We start from the raw sequence: 16,641 nt of genomic DNA, 5'->3' as shown, positions 1-16,641 counted from the left end.
AATTTCTTTTTTTGAAGGGGTCGGTGGGTCATGTGTGGTTAGCGAGATCATGTATGAACACCTTGAGGTAACCCTTTACCGTTTAGTATTAAACCAGGGACAGCATTAACACTGTTACTGGAGGAGACAAGTATAATATACAATGACTCAGTAGCTCACCTTTAAAAAGCCTTCATTCAAAATAAGCTGTTGGAGGGATAGTTCATACTAAATACAATCCTGTATTAAGCCACTTTGTTAGGGAGAAAGGTAAGTGTCCTGCATTTTCTTTTGCTTTATTTTGTAATGGGTAAGTTAGTTTGTTTAAAAAGAGAAGTATTGTGTTTGTTGTTTTGGCATCGCTCACCCTGACGTCAATCCTTATTTTTAAGAATAAATACTTTATGTTGCCCTCAGGCTCCCCTAGGCTGGGCATTACATTTACTGAAGAGAAGATAGTCCTTTAGATGGAAGGAATTTGTCCTTGATTTAAAAGTGCAATATTTCAAAAGATATCCTGACTGACACCACCATCTGCTGGTGACAACATGACATCGCAGCATCTCCAGGTGTTACTAATTTACCACGTGACAGAGGTGATTGAAAGTGAACGCAGATTTTAACATTGTTGATCAGTACGGAGTCGCCATTACAGGGAGTGACATCTCTGCTGGAAAACACCGAACTGGAATATATTGAGTTGAAAAGTGAAGAGATTGTAACTTGGTGAGTCCTGGAAGATACATTTAATATCAAATGGCTGAGAAAGTTGCTCTGGTGGAAAGTTTGCTGAACTGCCATGTGTGTTCAGAGACTTTCAGAGATCCTGTGTCTCTGAGCTGCAACCACAGCTTCTGTTCAAGCTGTCTGAAAACATTCTGGGAACAAGCTAAGAACAAAAACTGTCCCATTTGTAAAATAAAATCCTCAATAGAAGAACCAAATGTCAATGTGTCACTGAAGGGGCTGGCTGACTCTTTTGCTGGGAGGCTGAATATTGGTTCAACTGAGACTGAACCAGAGAAGCAGAAAGAGGAGGTTGTGTGTGATAAACATCCAGAAGTCCCTTATTGGTTCTGTGAGGACGAGCAGAGAGCTGTGTGTCCTGTCTGTGAGTTTTCTCTCCACCAGAGTCACAAGGTGGTTCCTGTAGAACAAGCAGTCAGTGGCCTGAAGGACCAGCTGAAATCTGACTTAAAGTCTCTACAGGACAAGAGGGACAAATACAAACAAGTGAAGAAATCCTACAATGAAGTGGTTGAACACTCCAAGAAGCAGCTGTTGTCCACAGAGAGGCAGATCAGAGCAGAGTTCAACAAGCTCCAGCAGTTCCTGAAAGAGGAAGAGGAGTCCAGACTGGCAGCTCTGAGGGAGGAAGAGGAGCAGAAGGGGAAGACTCTCGGCAGAGAGATGAAGATGATTGAGGAGCAGATCTCCTCTCTGTCAGACAGTATCTCTGCTGTTGAAGAAGAGCTGCAGAAACACAACGTGCCATTCCTCAGCAGTTATAAAGCCACTCAGACCAGAGCCAGAGTCCAGAGCTCAGTGTCAGATCCACAGCTGGTCTCTGGAGCTCTGATAGATGTGGCCAAACACCTGGGCAACCTGTCCTTCAGGGTCTGGGAGAAGATGAAGGAGAAGGTCCACTTCAGTCCTGTCATTCTGGACCCAAACACTGCAGCCCGCTCTCTCTATCTGTCTGATGATCTGACCAGTGTGAGACGTGGAGACACAATCCAGCAGCTTCCTGACAATCCAGAGAGACACACTTATTCTGCCTCTGTTCTTGGCTCTGAAGGCTTCAGCTCAGGGAAACACAGCTGGGAGGTGGAGGTGGGAGACTATCCTCGCTGGAATATAGGTTTGGCTAAAGAGTCAGTTGAGAGGAAGGGGGAGAGATATGCTTCACCAGAATATGGGATTTGGTGTTTATTTCATAGCAGTGGGAAATACACTAATGGAGCTAGTCAGACCGTCACAGTGAAGAGTCTCCAGAGGATCAGAGTCCAGCTGGACTATGACAGGGGGGAGGTGTCCTTCTACAACCCTGAAGACATGACTCACATCTGCACTCACAAAGACACTTTCACTGAGAAACTCTTCCCATATTTCTTCATTGGAAAGGCTGGTGATGCTAAAACTGCTGATATCTCTGTGATGTTCAGGGAGGGTTGGTGAGGTCTGAAAGATTCATGAGGATTTGTATCATGGTGGTGGTTTAATAACAGTTACAAAGAATTCCAGTTTGTTCTTTAAAGATGAGAATGTAATTTGAAAGTATATTAAGAAAATGTAAGATTTGTTTCTGTTTCAGAAAATGACATGGAATATATTCCTTGTTTATTGTTTGATATAATTTTTAATTTTTTTCATGGACACACAATGAAAAAGTAAAGCCTAAATGGAGGCATACTCTGGTGTGGGGAGCATTAGTGTCAAAATGATGATTGTGGCATAATGTCATTATATTTTGATTTAATCTTTAACTTAATTTGAAATGTTTCAAGGATGAGCAACAACCTTAAGTTTGCATTATTATTTATTTTTAAATCATATAACAGAAAAAGCTCATCTTACCTTTTCAGTTTTGACATTGTACACTTTTTACTTTCCATCTTATCCAACAACTATAACGTTTAAAAAGGAACTTTCTCAAAATTCATTTATATTAATATGTTCAGATTTTTTAAAGAAAAAGTGAATGTTAATGTCTATTTCATTTGTTATTTGTTTACCGTGTGTGTCATGAATGAAAGGCAGATTACTGGTGATTGTTAGATTTTTCTGTATTTTATTTCAATTTCACATGAGCAAACACAATCTATTTCTAAGTTCTTGCTTATGTCACTGAAGGAAAATCAACAGAATTTACTTGATACAGTTTATGTTTCTCTTCAGTCCATCAAACATTGACCTTAAGATTGTGTGGGTGAGGGCTGCAACTTAACACCGTTACTATTGTCAATGAATGTTGTTTTTTGTTTTGTTTTTACTTAGGAAAATATCAAAAAAGTAAAGAAACTACCAGATGAAAACGGCAAATTTGTGCAAATATTTGTTATTTGTGTTTAATAAAGATATCAGTTCAAATCAAAGCTATGCTGCAGTGGTATGTGTTTGCAAACACAGAGAACAATTCACCTTTCTATTTAAATTGTCATTTTATTGATAACACCTTTCAAACATTTTATTGAAGTTATAGTAACACGTGTAGCACATAGGAGAATAGAGCAAGAATCCGAAAACTAGAGGATTAATATTAGCCTATTGTACAGAAAGTAGAAAGAGCCAACTGCAGAGAAATGATAGAATACGGCTGGAGACAGAGGGAATAGGAGGAACTACTGTAAGGTGCTCTTAGAGCAGTATTAGAATATATGCAGCCAAGTTGGCCTAAGAGCAGCCAATGAATGCTGCATGGAAATACTGTAAGGTGCTCTATAAGCAGTGTTTACCTTGTCATTACCTTGACTGCAACGATCTCCTGGGAAGTGTTGTGATGCTCTGAGAAAAAAATGTAATAATCCAAGTCCCGCCTCCTGCTCTCTGATTGGGTGGCCGAGAGAACCAATGACATGCAATGCAACATATTTATTCAATAACTAAAGTCCAATCTGCGTATAGGCAACCAGCATTCAGTAGAAAATGAGAATCCAAAACAAAATTTTAAAAACAAACAAGTGTCCCGTTGACTGTCATGCAAAGTAAATGTCAGCTATGCCTCTAGTTAGTTGCTGTTTTGTAATACTGTGTAATCCCTCATTTTTAAATATGTGAATCTTATTATATTGATTTTTCAAGGCTAGTAAACACAATAACAACAGACACTTTTGCACTGTACATGCTGCTATTTCGTCTCAAAGGGGTCGATGGAGTCATGTGTGGTTAGCACGATCACGTATGAACGCCTTAAGCTAACCCCTGACCTTTTCTTATTAAAACAGGGCCAGCTAGGCATTAACACTGTTACTGGAAGAGACAAGTGTACAACACAACGACTCAGTGGTTCACCTTGAAAAAGCCTTCATTCAAAAGAAACTGTCGGAGGGATAGTTCACACAAAATACAATCCTTTATTATATAAGTTTTAAAGTGATACATGTTCCACTCTGGCAAAGCCGTAATGACCTAAGTGTAAAAAGAAAAAGAAAAAGGCACAATAAAACAGAAAAATAATTTCAAAAAACAACTTCAATCTAAAGATGCAGAAGAAAATTAGCAAAAAAAGAAAAGTAAATTACTCACCATATTGGTCGTTACAAAAAAAGACATGCAGGATGCAAATTGGGTGTACCGTCCCTTTAAAGCCAGTCATGTTTTACATGGAGCAGTGTCCCTCTGAACAACGACAGACACAAGTGCATGGGCTGTACAATAGGAAAACAACAACAACGACAACAGAATAAGAAGCACAATAATAATATCCACTAAAATAAATAAATAAATATTCAAAATAAATAGAAACCTGAGGACTTATTCACCAAAAACCGACTGCCCGGTCTCTTAATATCTTGGTCTGACCAATAGGGGCGAGACAAATATAAAGGCAGACGATGGTGGACAAGCAAAGTACAGAGGAGCCCAACGCAACTCGAACCCCTCCCTCCCAAAACACAAATAACAAAAAACAAAGTAAAAACAGTTTTCAATGTTGCAAAGTCCATCGGATTAATCCTGCCATCCCCTGGCACAAGCACGTTGTATCATAAAAAGCTGATAATACATAAAAACACATTCAAATTAAAAAACAGATCAAATCATAAGGGGAAAAAAAAGAGTCTTAGGCTGAAGGCAGGGGACTGATATGTCCTCCGAAATAAAGCCAACGCCTTCCATCTCCCACACAACACACACACCTCTATAAACTCTCCCCCAGGCTTGTAAAGAGTAGCCCACACACTAAGAGCGACGGATGTCCTGTACAAGCTTGCACACACACACACACACACACACACACACACACACACGCACACACACACACAAACAAACAAATTTTGCACTCTGTTGCAAAGGACTGCCCTGAAATGAGGAACCCGACCACACAACAGATAAACTGACCATGTTAGGAAGTGGGAAAGTGTTCCTTGGTTGATAGATAAGCTTAACAATAGTTTTTCCTTGCCATCTGATTGAAATTGGTCGATGTTGTGTTGTATAAATTAAATGGACAAAGCTTGACATGAGACTTTCAGATAGGGTTAAAACATCCTGATTTTGAGATCAATAAGTAAGATTTGTATCATCCTTTAATTCATTTGGAATATATGAATCAAAAATGTACATGACCTTTGTTTGTTATACTGTTGCACGAGGTGACATGTTATTTTATCCCTGCCGCGACTGTTGTTTACTTGAAGTCAAACCAATATACTGTACACTGGCCTGCTGCTGCAAACACTCAACATAGGACCAAATCTACAGATTTTCTTCAATTTTTCAGCCTTTTTTCTTTTTTCTTGGACAGTTTACCGATAAACAGGGAGTGTTTTACTTGATGCATATTGCATAATCATCTTTCGTGCTCTTTAATTCATTCTGGGACCCGATGTCATAATTTTAATTTCAATGTGCGCTCTCATAGTGAAAAGCCTCTCTTCTCTACCCTCTTCTCCAGGAATGCCCAGTGTCCTGGACTGGACGGAGGACGGCTTCAGCATGTGTTTTGGGGTCAACCACTTGGGTCACTTCCTCCTGACCAATCTGCTCCTGCCTCGCCTGAGGGAGTGCGCTCCCAGCCGGGTGGTCACTCTCACATGCTCCACCTACAAATACCAGAAACTAGACTTCCAGGACCTCAACTACAACCTGCTGCCCTTCTTCACCCACTGCCGCAGCAAGCTGGCCAACATCTACTTCAGCCATGAACTGGCTCGCATCACCGAGGGGAAAGGGGTGACCACCTACGCTGTGCATCCCGGTAAGAGCTTTAAAAAATTAAATTAAATTTAAATATTAAAAAAGAACCAACTTACAAGAAAACATACAAAGAATAACCAGGTGTTTTTCTGTTTTGGGCTGATTTTGTCTTTTTTGGAAAAAATATCTATTATTAACAAGCTTTGGAGTACGTCCAGTTTCAACAATTAGTCCTGAAGTACAAGTGTTAAAAGCATTCAGAGCATTAGCCGAGTCAGAAGATTTGATTTAAATTGCCCCCCCCCCCCCCAACATGCACAATGTATATTCCTGACATTAGTAATCTATGTCCTAATATCTCTGCTTTCATATGTTGTATCCAGGTTTTGTCCAGAGTGGTTGGACGTGCCACTACTCCTTCCTGTACCGCATGCTGATGCAGGTGGTCATGTGGATGTTCTATGTGTCGCCTGAGGTTGGAGCTCAGACTGTCGTTTACTGCGCTGTGACGGACGAAGCTGCCAAACACAGCGGGGGTTACTTCGTGGACTGTCGACCTGCTACTCTGCGTCCTTTCGCAAGAGACGCTGGTGTGGCAAAGAAACTGTGGGAGGCCAGTGAGAGGCTGGTGAAAGCGGCTTGATGGTGGAAGTTGAGGAAACTGGTTCTTTGTTCTCATTTTTTGACAAGAGTTACGTTTGGTCATGTATTTATTTTGTATATATTTACATTTTTGTTATGCAAAATTCAGATGCAGGATTTTTTTTTTTAAGTGCATGTGTTCTTTTAAAGGAAACGTTTTGTGGATTATAATTTATTTCTATGAACAAGTTTTACACTGTCTTTTGGAGAGCATGTTTTCATTTAATGATTTGAGAAATGTTATGCTTGAACACGTTTGTTGTGAAAAAGACCATTTTCAATTCAAAATAAAAAAAATTTTTGAACAAGAGTCTTAAGTCACTTCATGTGGAAAGTTAAACCTTTTAATGCATCACATACACTACCTGCTGGTCACTACATTAAATGTCAGCCTGTGATTTACTAAAGGAAGTCAATTGAATCTGATGTCAACGGAGCTCACAACAAATTACTGAACACTTGGTGAAGCCAGGTTGCATTTTAATATGCCAAGATCTAGTTCTTTTGTTCATGACCCAGCCTTTCTGACCATAGGTGAGGGTATAGGAACAAAAATTGACCGGTAGATCGAGAGCTTTGCCTTCCGACTCAGCTCTCTTTTCGTCACAACAGTGCAGCAGACCATGCAATATCGCCCCAGCTGCTCCGATTCTCCGGCCGATCTCACGCTCCATTGTTCCGTGACTTGCGAACCAGAACCTGAGGTACTTGAACTCCTTCCTTTGGGTTAAGGACTCATTCCCTACGCGGAGTAAGCAATCCATTGGTTTCCTACTGAGAACCAAGGCCTCACATCTAGAGGTGCTGATCCTTATCCCAGCTGCTTCAAACTCGGCTGTGAACGGTTCCAGTGAGTGCTGAAGGTCAGAGAACCAATAACCATCTGAAAAAAATCAGGGATTGGTTCCTTAGCCCACCGAACTGCAACCCCTCTCTCAACCACAACTTCGCAAGTACTGTCCATGTGATCTTCTTGGGCAGGATCACCAGGCTCCAGAGATTTTTTAGATTTTAAGGGTTAAAAACATTCTAGGCCTACATTCTTATTTGTATATGTGAAAAAAGTGTCTTTAAAAGAAGTACACGGGTGTAAAGCCATTTATTTGCCAGCTCATGCTTTTGCAAATATAATGCAAATTAGTTACACAAGACACAATATGTGTGTGGGCTATATATTGTGTCTTTGTCTTGCGATAAGAATATGTTAAACAGAGAGAGTTAAGTATTTAGGTCAACTGGGTAACATAAACAGTAATACCAACCGATGAGCAGAGCATGTTTCCTGTTACAGTGACTCAAAAAATAAAAATGCTGTAAAACTGGTTGTGTGTCACTCCGCCACCACTCCTTGTTGCTGTTATTTTAAGAGACGTTTCCTTCTTTATTTAGTGAAACAAAAGCATGAAACAGATATTTTACTGGTTTCACCATTTGTGTTTGTCTTCCTACATAACCTAATAGCTACTAGTAAAGTGTCCCTAAAATAAAAGTGCAATATTTCACTCCGATAGATATCCGGACACCACCAACTGCTTGTGACAACCTGACATAGCAGCACCTCCAGGTGTTAATAATTTACCACGTGACTGAGGTGAATGAGAATGAAAGTAGGTTTTTACATTGTTGATCAGTACGGAGTCACCATTACAGGGAGTGACATCTCTGCTGGAAAACACCGAACTGGAATATATTGAGTTGAAAAGTGAAGAGATTGTAACTTGGTGAGTCCTGCTACTGAAAGATAAATTCAATATCAAATGGCTGAGAAAGTTGCTCTTGTGGAAAGTTACCTGAACTGCCATGTGTGTTCAGAGACGTTCAGAGATCCTGTGTCTCTGAGCTGCAACCACAGCTTCTGTTCAAGCTGTCTGAAAACATTCTGGGAACAAGCTAAAAACAAAAACTGTCCCATTTGTAAAAGGAAATCCTCAAAGGAACATTTTGTAAACTTTGATCTGAAGCAGTTGGCTGACTCTTTTGCTGGGAGACAGAAAACTGGATCGCCTGAGAGTGAAAAGGAAGATAAGAAGTTGGAGGTGGTGTGTAAACATCAAGAAGAGCCTAAACTGTTCTGTGAGGACGAGCAGAGAGCTGTGTGTCCTGTCTGTGAGTTTTCTCTCCACCAGAGTCACAAGCTGGTTCCTGTAGAACAAGCAGTCAGTGGCCTGAAGGACCAGCTGAAATCTGACTTAAAGTCTCTACAGGACAAGAGGGACAAATACAAACAAGTGAAGGAATCCTACAATGAAGTGGTTCAACACTCCAAGAAGCAGCTGTTGTCCACAGAGAGGCAGATCAGAGCAGAGTTCAACAAGCTCCAGCAGTTCCTGAAAGAGGAAGAGGAGTCCAGACTGGCAGCTCTGAGGGAGGAAGAGGAGCAGAAGGGGAAGACTCTCGGCAGAGAGATGAAGATGATTAAGGAGCAGATCTCCTATCTGTCAGACAGTATCTCTGCTGTTGAAGAAGAGCTGCAGAAACACACCGTGCCATTCCTCAGCAGTTATAAAGCCACTCAGACCAGAGCCAGAGTCAAGAGCTTAATGCCAGATCCACAGCTGGTCTCTGGAGCTCTGATAGATGTGGCCAAACACCTGGGCAACCTGTCCTTCAGGGTCTGGGAGAAGATGAAGAAGAAGGTCCACTTCAGTCCTGTCATTCTGGACCCAAACACTGCACATCCCTGGCTCTATCTGTCTGATGATCTGACCAGTGTGAGATTAGGAGACACTTTGCAGCTTCCTGATAATCCAGAGAGACACACTAAGTATGCCGCTGTTCTTGGCTCTGAAGGCTTCAGCTCAGGGAAACACAGCTGGGAGGTGGAGGTGGGAGACTATCCTCGCTGGAATATAGGTTTGGCTAAAGAGTCAGTTGAGAGGAAGGGGGAGAGATATGCTTCACCAGAATATGGGATCTGGTGTTTATTTCATTGCAGTGGGAAATACGCTAACGGAGCTGGTCAGACCGTCACAGTGGAGAAGAGTCTCCAGAGGATCAGAGTCCAGCTGGACTATGACAGGGGGGAGGTGTCCTTCTACCACCCTGAAGACATGACTCACATCTACACTCACAAAGACACTTTCACTGAGAAACTCTTCCCATATTTCTTCATTGTTAAGGCTGGTGATGCTAAAACTTCTGGTATCTCTGTGATATTCAGGGAGGGTGGTGAGGTCTGAGAGATTCATGAGGATTTGTATGGTGGTGTTGGTTTAATAACAGTTACAAAAAATTCCAGTTTGTTCTTTAAAAGTGATAATGTTATTGGAAAGTATATTAAAGGTGAAGTGAGCGATATATTTAGGTTAATATATGTATTTAATCACTCTATACGGTGATACAGTTATATAGTGTGCACGTTTCATACCTCCGATCTCTCCGTCACCCGCTCTGCATGTAATCGTCAAATTAAATTGTTCGGGGATCCCGAAAGTAGTATCCAATCAGAAGAAAGAACCTTACAAACCGGCACCCGTCTGCACTGCAGGTGCACCCGCAGAGCAACAGATGGGTGAATGTTTATTCGCCTACAATGGCAGAGCAGGTCAAAATCATTCCCAATGTCTGTTTTGATGGTTTTTATTAGGGCTGCAACTAACGATGATTTTGATAATCGATTAATCTGTCGATTATTTTCTCGATTAATTGATTATTAATCGATTAGTGTTTTGGTCCGTAAAATGTCAGAAAATGGTGAAATATTTTGATAAATTTTCCAAAGCCCATGTTGACGTCCTCAAATGTATTGTTATGTTCAAAACACAAAGATATTTCAGTTTACTGTCATAATAGGATTAAAGAAACCAGAAAATATCCACATTTGAGAAGCTGAAATCAGAAAATTTGGAAATGTTTTCTTGAAAAATTACTCAAAATGATTAATCGATTATCAAAATAGTTGGCGATTATTTTAATAATCGATTAATAATCGATTTGTCGATTAATCGTTGCAGCTCTAGTTTTTATCATGTTTTATCACACTTATGGATCTGAGATGATGCTAGATAACTTGCTGCTTGAAGACCGCAGTGCATTAATGTGGTGACGTAGGGACGAGGGAGGGGACTGCTAACCGCAGTAACTGACAGGAAGTTAGCTAAAAGAACCATTCCGCTTACAGCACCTTTAAGAAAATGTTGAAATGGTAAGATTTGTTTCTGTTTCAGAAAATGACATGGAATATATTCCTTGATTGTTGTTTGATATATTTTGTATTTTTTTTTCATGGACAAACAATGAAAAAGTAAAGCCTAAATGGAGGCATACTCTGGTGTTGGGAAGCAAATGTGTCAAAAGGATGATTGTGGCATAATATGATTATATTTTGATTTAATGTTAAATTTAATTTGACATGTTTCAAGGATGAGCAACAACCTTAATTTGCATTATTATTTATTTTTAAATCATATAACAGAAAAAGCTCATCTTGCCTTTTTAATTTTGACATTGTAAACCTTTTACTTTCCATCTTATCCAACAATTATTAAAAATGTAAAAGGGAACTTTCTCAAAATTCATTTAATATGTTCAGATTTTTGAAAGAAAAAGTGAATGTTAATGTCTATTTCATTTGTTATTTGTTTACCATGTGTGTCATGAATGAAAGGCAGATTACTGGTGATTGTTAGATTTTTTCTGTATTTTATTTCAATTTTATTCACATGAACAAACATAATCTTCAAAGTTTTTGCTTATTTGACTGCAGGAAATTCTGCTGAATTTGCTTGATAAAGTTTGTGTTTTTCTTCAGTCATTTAAATATTGACTTTAATTGTGTGGGTGAGGGCTGCAACAAAAACTATATTGTCAATGAATGTGGTTTCTATATATTTTTTTTTTTTTTTTTACTTAAGAAAATTACACCAAAAAAGAAAATAGTCTAACAGATGAAAACAGATAATTTTTGTTACTGGTGTTTAATAAATGATTTTAACCTTTAATCGTTGTAACCGTGTATATTTAAATATGGATTAAATATAGGCTATCTGGCATGTGCAACTTTACCACCTAACCTGAATCTCTCACAGTAATATCTATCTCTTTATGATCACATTGCAGAGATCATTTCGTAACTCTTGGAACATGTATTAAGGTGTAGCTGCTGCTTGATTCTGTGTGTTCATGTTAACTGTCAGATGTGAAACAACCAGTCAGCACATGAGTCATAGTTGGATGAACTCCAGCATCTTAATTAGATAACTGTGGATTCACTTTATGTTGGATTCAAATAGTGAAATGATGTCCCGAGTTACTTCTATCAATATAAATCAAAGCTATGCTGCAGTCTTATGTGTTTGCAAACACAGAGAAGAATTCACCTTTCTATTTAAATTATAATTTCATTGATAACACACATTTTCTTAACATGTGTAGAACGTAAGAGAACAGCAATAATCCGAAGAATCAGAAAACAAGATGATTTAATATTATTATACAGAAGAAACCGAAACTGACAAAGTAAAAAAAGAGACAAAAAGCGACAGTAGAAAGAGCCAACTGCAGAGAAATGATTGAATAGGCTACGTCTGGAAACAGAGGGTATGGGAGAGAGAGTGAAAGACGGCCTATGGAGAGAAGCAGACTCGGTGTTGTCAGGGCAACTTTTAGTCACTGGCTGGAGACAGAATACGGCAGAGGTTTTCAGAGTGAAGACAGTGCATGCATCAAAATAGAAAAAATAAATATAATTATTATTATTTTTTACAAAAAATTATATTCGGGGCTATATTTAAATTATACCCGGGGATTTAGCCGCGAATAAAACAGCCTATGACGCCACTAAACAAGGGGAGCAGTGATTGTAGTTTACATGTAGCCTATAGGCCTACAGCGCTGCACAATTAATCATTTTCAATCTTGATTTTAGCTTCGATCGTTCCTACAGAATCATGACACTAAAAAGTCAACTCATTGTGCAGTTGCATTAGAATCATCAAACTGCCGTCCCTCCGTGTGTGTCTGTGCTTTACCTTGTGTGACTGCGCCCCCTGCTGGAGACCGTTCACTCCTTGAAATACCTCTAATCTGTCAGCTGCACTGAAAACAAAGAGAAAAAGCATGCAACATAATCTTCATCACATTATCATCATCACCCCCGTCAACTTCCTCATAGTGCCACAGTCATAGATATCACCATCCCGATCCTCTTCATTATATCATCTGGAGACAAACATTGTTATATGCACTTAGAAAACTGAGAGAAAAGATAAAGAAAGGTGGAGTCACCTATAGGCTACCAGCATTCAGGAAATGAGAAACCAAATAAAACATTAAAAAACACCAAAAACAAGTGTCATGTTCAGTGGCGTCTTTGCATTAGGGGCCAGTGGGGCACGGCCCCACCAGAGGGCGCTGCCGTGCAGGGCAGGATTATAAACTTTTTATTTTTATTTTTTTGTCAAAAATGTCATTGAGCATAAGTTAATATTAAATTCATTGTTAATAATGAATTACATGTCCGCAGTTTTAATTTGATGAACGCAATTGTCTTACTTTTTGTAGTGTAGTAGTTGTGTGTGAACTAGTTCGTTGCTCCGTCTCGTCTGTTCCGCTCGGTGGGGCCCAGCCGAGATGGCCCTGCTGCTGTGTAGCCGCGGACTGGGGAGTTGGTGCGCGAGCATGCGCGTGCGCAACGCCCGCTTTAGTTTCGACAGAGGGGCCCGAAGGTTAGGGCCCCAAATCGCTTCTCATTGGCTGATTTGTAGAAAGGGCGGGGTGTACGGCGGGAGCTGCGCAGATCTTGCTAGCTACGTAGCTAACGTAGTAATACTGTTACAGTAAATTGACGTCACGTTTATTCACTGTGACTATTTGTCTGTGAATGTGCTTTGTTTGAATTGTGTTGTCGTCACTGCCTGTTGCAAGTAACCCACATTAATATCTAAATAGTAGGCTAAAAAAATGGTCCTGTGTTTCTCGTTTTTCCCAAAAATGGTCCTATGTTCGCAATAGTTTCATGCGCCGTAGCTGGGGGCAGAGCCGCTCCAGCCCTGCCCGACTCGCTGGCTCTCCCCGCGGGGAGAAGCTCCAGTGATGCCTGGCTCAGTCGCCCCCTCGACCGAGCGAATTTACGAGCGGCCGCCCCCCGCCAGATCTGCCTTTTCAGTCCAGAGATTCGACTATTCGGCTGCCGTGCAGGGGCAGGTCTTTTGGAGGTTTAAATGTGTTTTCTTTCTATTAACACTTTTGGTAGGCTAAATAATAGCCTACATGCTTGCGCGTTGCGCTCATTAGCATACGTTCTCACCTGAACAGTTTTCTGTCAATCAAACACGGAATTGTAGCCAATGTATTCCTGTCGGGTTGTAGGCTCCTGCCCATAATGTGGTTCGGTCAGATTCAGGCTAATGAACACGGGGCTCATGTAGGTCTAGTGGATTATGGTGGTGCTATTGATATAATAGCCTGATATATGTCGTCAGATTCGTTTGAGTGATGGTATTATTCAGCTGCAATTTTGGTCCCCTCTGTCACTTGCTGCTTTGTTTTTGTTGTGATGGTAGTAATATGTGGTATTTCTGGATTGCGTTTTAAGATTTTCCTGCATGGCCCCACCAGAAATTTCAACCCAAAATCGCCACTGGTCATGTTGACTGCCATGCAAATGCAGCTATGCCTCTAGTCAGTTGCAGTTGTGTAACACTGTGTAGGGCCTACTCCCTCATTTTTAAATATGTCAATCTTATTGATTTTTCAAGGCTTGTAAAGACACTAAAAACTGAAGAACATCACATTTGCAGTGTACATGCTGCTATTTAATTTTTTGGAAGGGACCGTGAGTATGAATGCCTTTAGGTAACCCTTGACCTTTTAGTATTAACACAGGGCCAGCTAGGCATTAACACGGTTACTTAAGTTGTGAGACTAAAAGTAATATACAGCGACTCAGTGGTTCACCTTGAAAAGCCTTCATTCAAAATAAATTGTTGGAGGAATAGTTCATACTAAATACATTCCTGTATTAAGTCACTTTGTTAGGGAGGAAGGTAAGTGTCCTGCATTTTCTTTTGCTTTATTTTGTAATGGGCAAGTTAGTTTGTTTAAAAAGAGATGTATTGTGTCTGTTGTTTTGGCATCGCTCACCCTGAAGTCAATCCTTATTTTTAAGAATAAATACTTTGTGTTTGGACTGCAAAACATTGTTGTCACGGTTGATCTGTGGGAGTTGGGAAAAGGTGAGCAATACTTTATGTTGCCCTCAGGTTCCCCTAGGCTGGGAATTACATTTACTGAAGAGAAGATAGATAGTCCTTTAGATAGAAGGAATTTGTCCTTGATTTCAAAGTGCAATATTCCACTCTGAAATATATCCTGACTGACACCACCATCTGCTGGTGCCAACATGACATCGCAGCATCTCCAGGTGTTAATAGTTTACCATGTGACAGAGGTGAATGAAAGTGAAAGTAGATTAAACATTGTTGATCAGTACGGAGTCGCCATTACATGGAGTGACATCTCTGCTGGAAAACACCGAACTGGAATATATTGAGTTGAAAAGTGAAGAGAATGTAACTTGGTGAGTCCTGCTGAAAGATAAATTCAATATCAAATGGCTGAGAAAGTTGCTCTTGTGGAAAGTTTCCTGAACTGCCATGTGTGTTCAGAGACTTTCAGAGATCCTGTGTCTTTGAGCTGCAACCACAGCTTCTGTTCAAGCTGTCTGAAAACATTCTGGGAACAAGCTAAACACAAAAACTGTCCCATTTGTAAAATAAAATCCTCAATAGAAGAACCAAGTGTCAATGTGTCACTGAAGGGGCTGGCTGACTCTTTTGCTGGGAGGCTGAATATTGGTTCAACTGAGACTGAACAAGAAAAGCAGAAAGAGGAGGTTGTGTGTGATAAACATCCAGAAGTCCCTTATTGGTTCTGTGAGGACGAGCAGAGAGCTGTGTGTCCTGTCTGTGAGTTTTCTCTCCACCAGAGTCACAAGGTGGTTCCTGTAGAACAAGCAGTCAGTGGCCTGAAGGACCAGCTGAAATCTGACTTAAAGTCTCTACAGGACAAGAGGGACAAATATGAAGAAGCGGAGGAAATATACAATGAAGTGGTTGAACACTCCAAGAAGCAGCTGTTGTCCACAGAGAGGCAGATCAGAGCAGAGTTCAACAAGCTCCAGCAGTTCCTGAAAGAGGAAGAGGAGTCCAGACTGGCAGCTCTGAGGGAGGAAGAGGAGCAGAAGGGGAAGACTCTCGGCAGAGAGATGAAGATGATTGAGGAGCAGATCTCCTCTCTGTCAGACAGTATCTCTGCTGTTGAAGAAGAGCTGCAGAAACACAACGTGCCATTCTTCAGCAGTTATAAAGCCACTCAGACCAGAGCCAGAGTCCAGAGCTCAGTGTCAGATCCACAGCTGGTCTCTGGAGCTCTGATAGATGTGGCCAAACACCTGGGCAACCTGTCCTTCAGGGTCTGGGAGAAGATGAAGGAGAAGGTCCACTTCAGTCCCGTCATTCTGGACCCGAACACTGCAGCCCGCTCTCTCTATCTGTCTGATGATCTGACCAGTGTGAGACATGGAGACACAGAGCAGCAGCTTCCTGACAATCCAGAGAGATGCTCTTATTATGCAGATGTTCTTGGCTCTGAGGGCTTCAGCTCAGGGAAACACAGCTGGGAGGTGGAGGTGGGAGACCATCCTTACTGGCTTGTAGGTTTGGCTAAAGAGTCAGTTGACAGGAAGGGAAGGTGCCCTCCTTCACCAGAATATGGGATCTGGTGTGTATGGCATCGTGATGGAATATACACTAATGGAGCTGGTCAGACCGTCACAGTGAAGAAGAGTCTCCAGAGGATCAGAGTCCAGCTGGACTATGACAGGGGGGAGGTGTCCTTCTACCACCCTGAAGACATGACTCACATCTACACTCACAGAGACACTTTCACTGAGAAACTCTTCCCATATTTCGGAATTGGAAAGGCTGGTGATGCTAAAACTACTGATTTATCTGTGATGTTCAGGGAGGGTGGTGAGGTCTAAGAGATTCATGAGGATTGTTATAACGGTGGTGGTTTAATGATAGTAACAGATCATTCATGTTTTTGTTTTGTAAAGATGAGAATATTGTCATTTGAAAGAACATGTTGAGATCCAGGTTATAGAAAAATAAGATTTGTATCTGTTTCAGCAAATGACATGATGAAATATATTCCTTGGTTGTT

At 40.7% G+C, this 16,641-nt stretch overlaps 3 protein-coding genes across 3 annotated transcripts; all 3 read left to right on the top strand.

Moving 5' to 3' along the window:
• Nucleotides 1–665: 665 nt before the first annotated feature.
• Nucleotides 666–2,774, top strand: LOC307265887 (zinc-binding protein A33-like). The gene has a single exon (XM_080047715.1). The coding sequence runs from the start codon at nucleotides 736–738 to the stop codon at nucleotides 2,155–2,157; it is 1,422 nt and encodes a 473-aa protein (XP_079903841.1). The 5' UTR covers nucleotides 666–735; the 3' UTR covers nucleotides 2,158–2,774.
• A 1,758-nt stretch (nucleotides 2,775–4,532) lies between these two features.
• On the top strand, nucleotides 4,533–6,478 carry LOC307256821 (retinol dehydrogenase 14-like; the record flags this gene model as incomplete). The annotated part of the gene is made up of 3 exons (XM_080035925.1): nucleotides 4,533–4,548; nucleotides 5,594–5,896; nucleotides 6,219–6,478. 3 exons carry the CDS (start codon nucleotides 4,533–4,535, stop codon nucleotides 6,476–6,478), a joined length of 579 nt encoding a protein of 192 aa, XP_079892051.1.
• A 1,652-nt stretch (nucleotides 6,479–8,130) lies between these two features.
• On the top strand, nucleotides 8,131–16,484 carry LOC307265840 (nuclear factor 7, brain-like). The gene is made up of 2 exons (XM_080047655.1): nucleotides 8,131–8,564; nucleotides 15,365–16,484. The coding sequence occupies exons 1-2, from the start codon at nucleotides 8,235–8,237 to the stop codon at nucleotides 16,457–16,459; spliced, it is 1,425 nt and encodes a 474-aa protein (XP_079903781.1). The 5' UTR covers nucleotides 8,131–8,234; the 3' UTR covers nucleotides 16,460–16,484.
• The last annotated feature ends 157 nt before the right edge of the window (nucleotides 16,485–16,641 follow it).

The sequence above is a fragment of the Ammodytes marinus genome, assembly GCF_949987685.1.
Source record: "Ammodytes marinus genome assembly, chromosome: 2".
Lineage (NCBI taxonomy): Eukaryota > Metazoa > Chordata > Actinopteri > Uranoscopiformes > Ammodytidae > Ammodytes > Ammodytes marinus.
The sequence above is the reverse complement of the archived record's forward strand: the minus strand, read 5'-3'. Positions and strand labels throughout refer to the sequence as shown.

Excerpts from the sequence above, each read along its gene's own strand:
- LOC307265887 (XM_080047715.1), top strand. The coding sequence starts at position 736 with ATGGCTGAGAAAGTTGCTCTGGTGGAAAGTTTGCTGAACTGCCATGTG.
- LOC307265840 (XM_080047655.1), top strand. The coding sequence starts at position 8,235 with ATGGCTGAGAAAGTTGCTCTTGTGGAAAGTTACCTGAACTGCCATGTG. Across the intron at positions 8,565-15,364 it reads TGTTCTGTGAGGACGAGCAG|AGAGCTGTGTGTCCTGTCTG; the intron begins AGAGCTGTGTGT and ends GAGGACGAGCAG.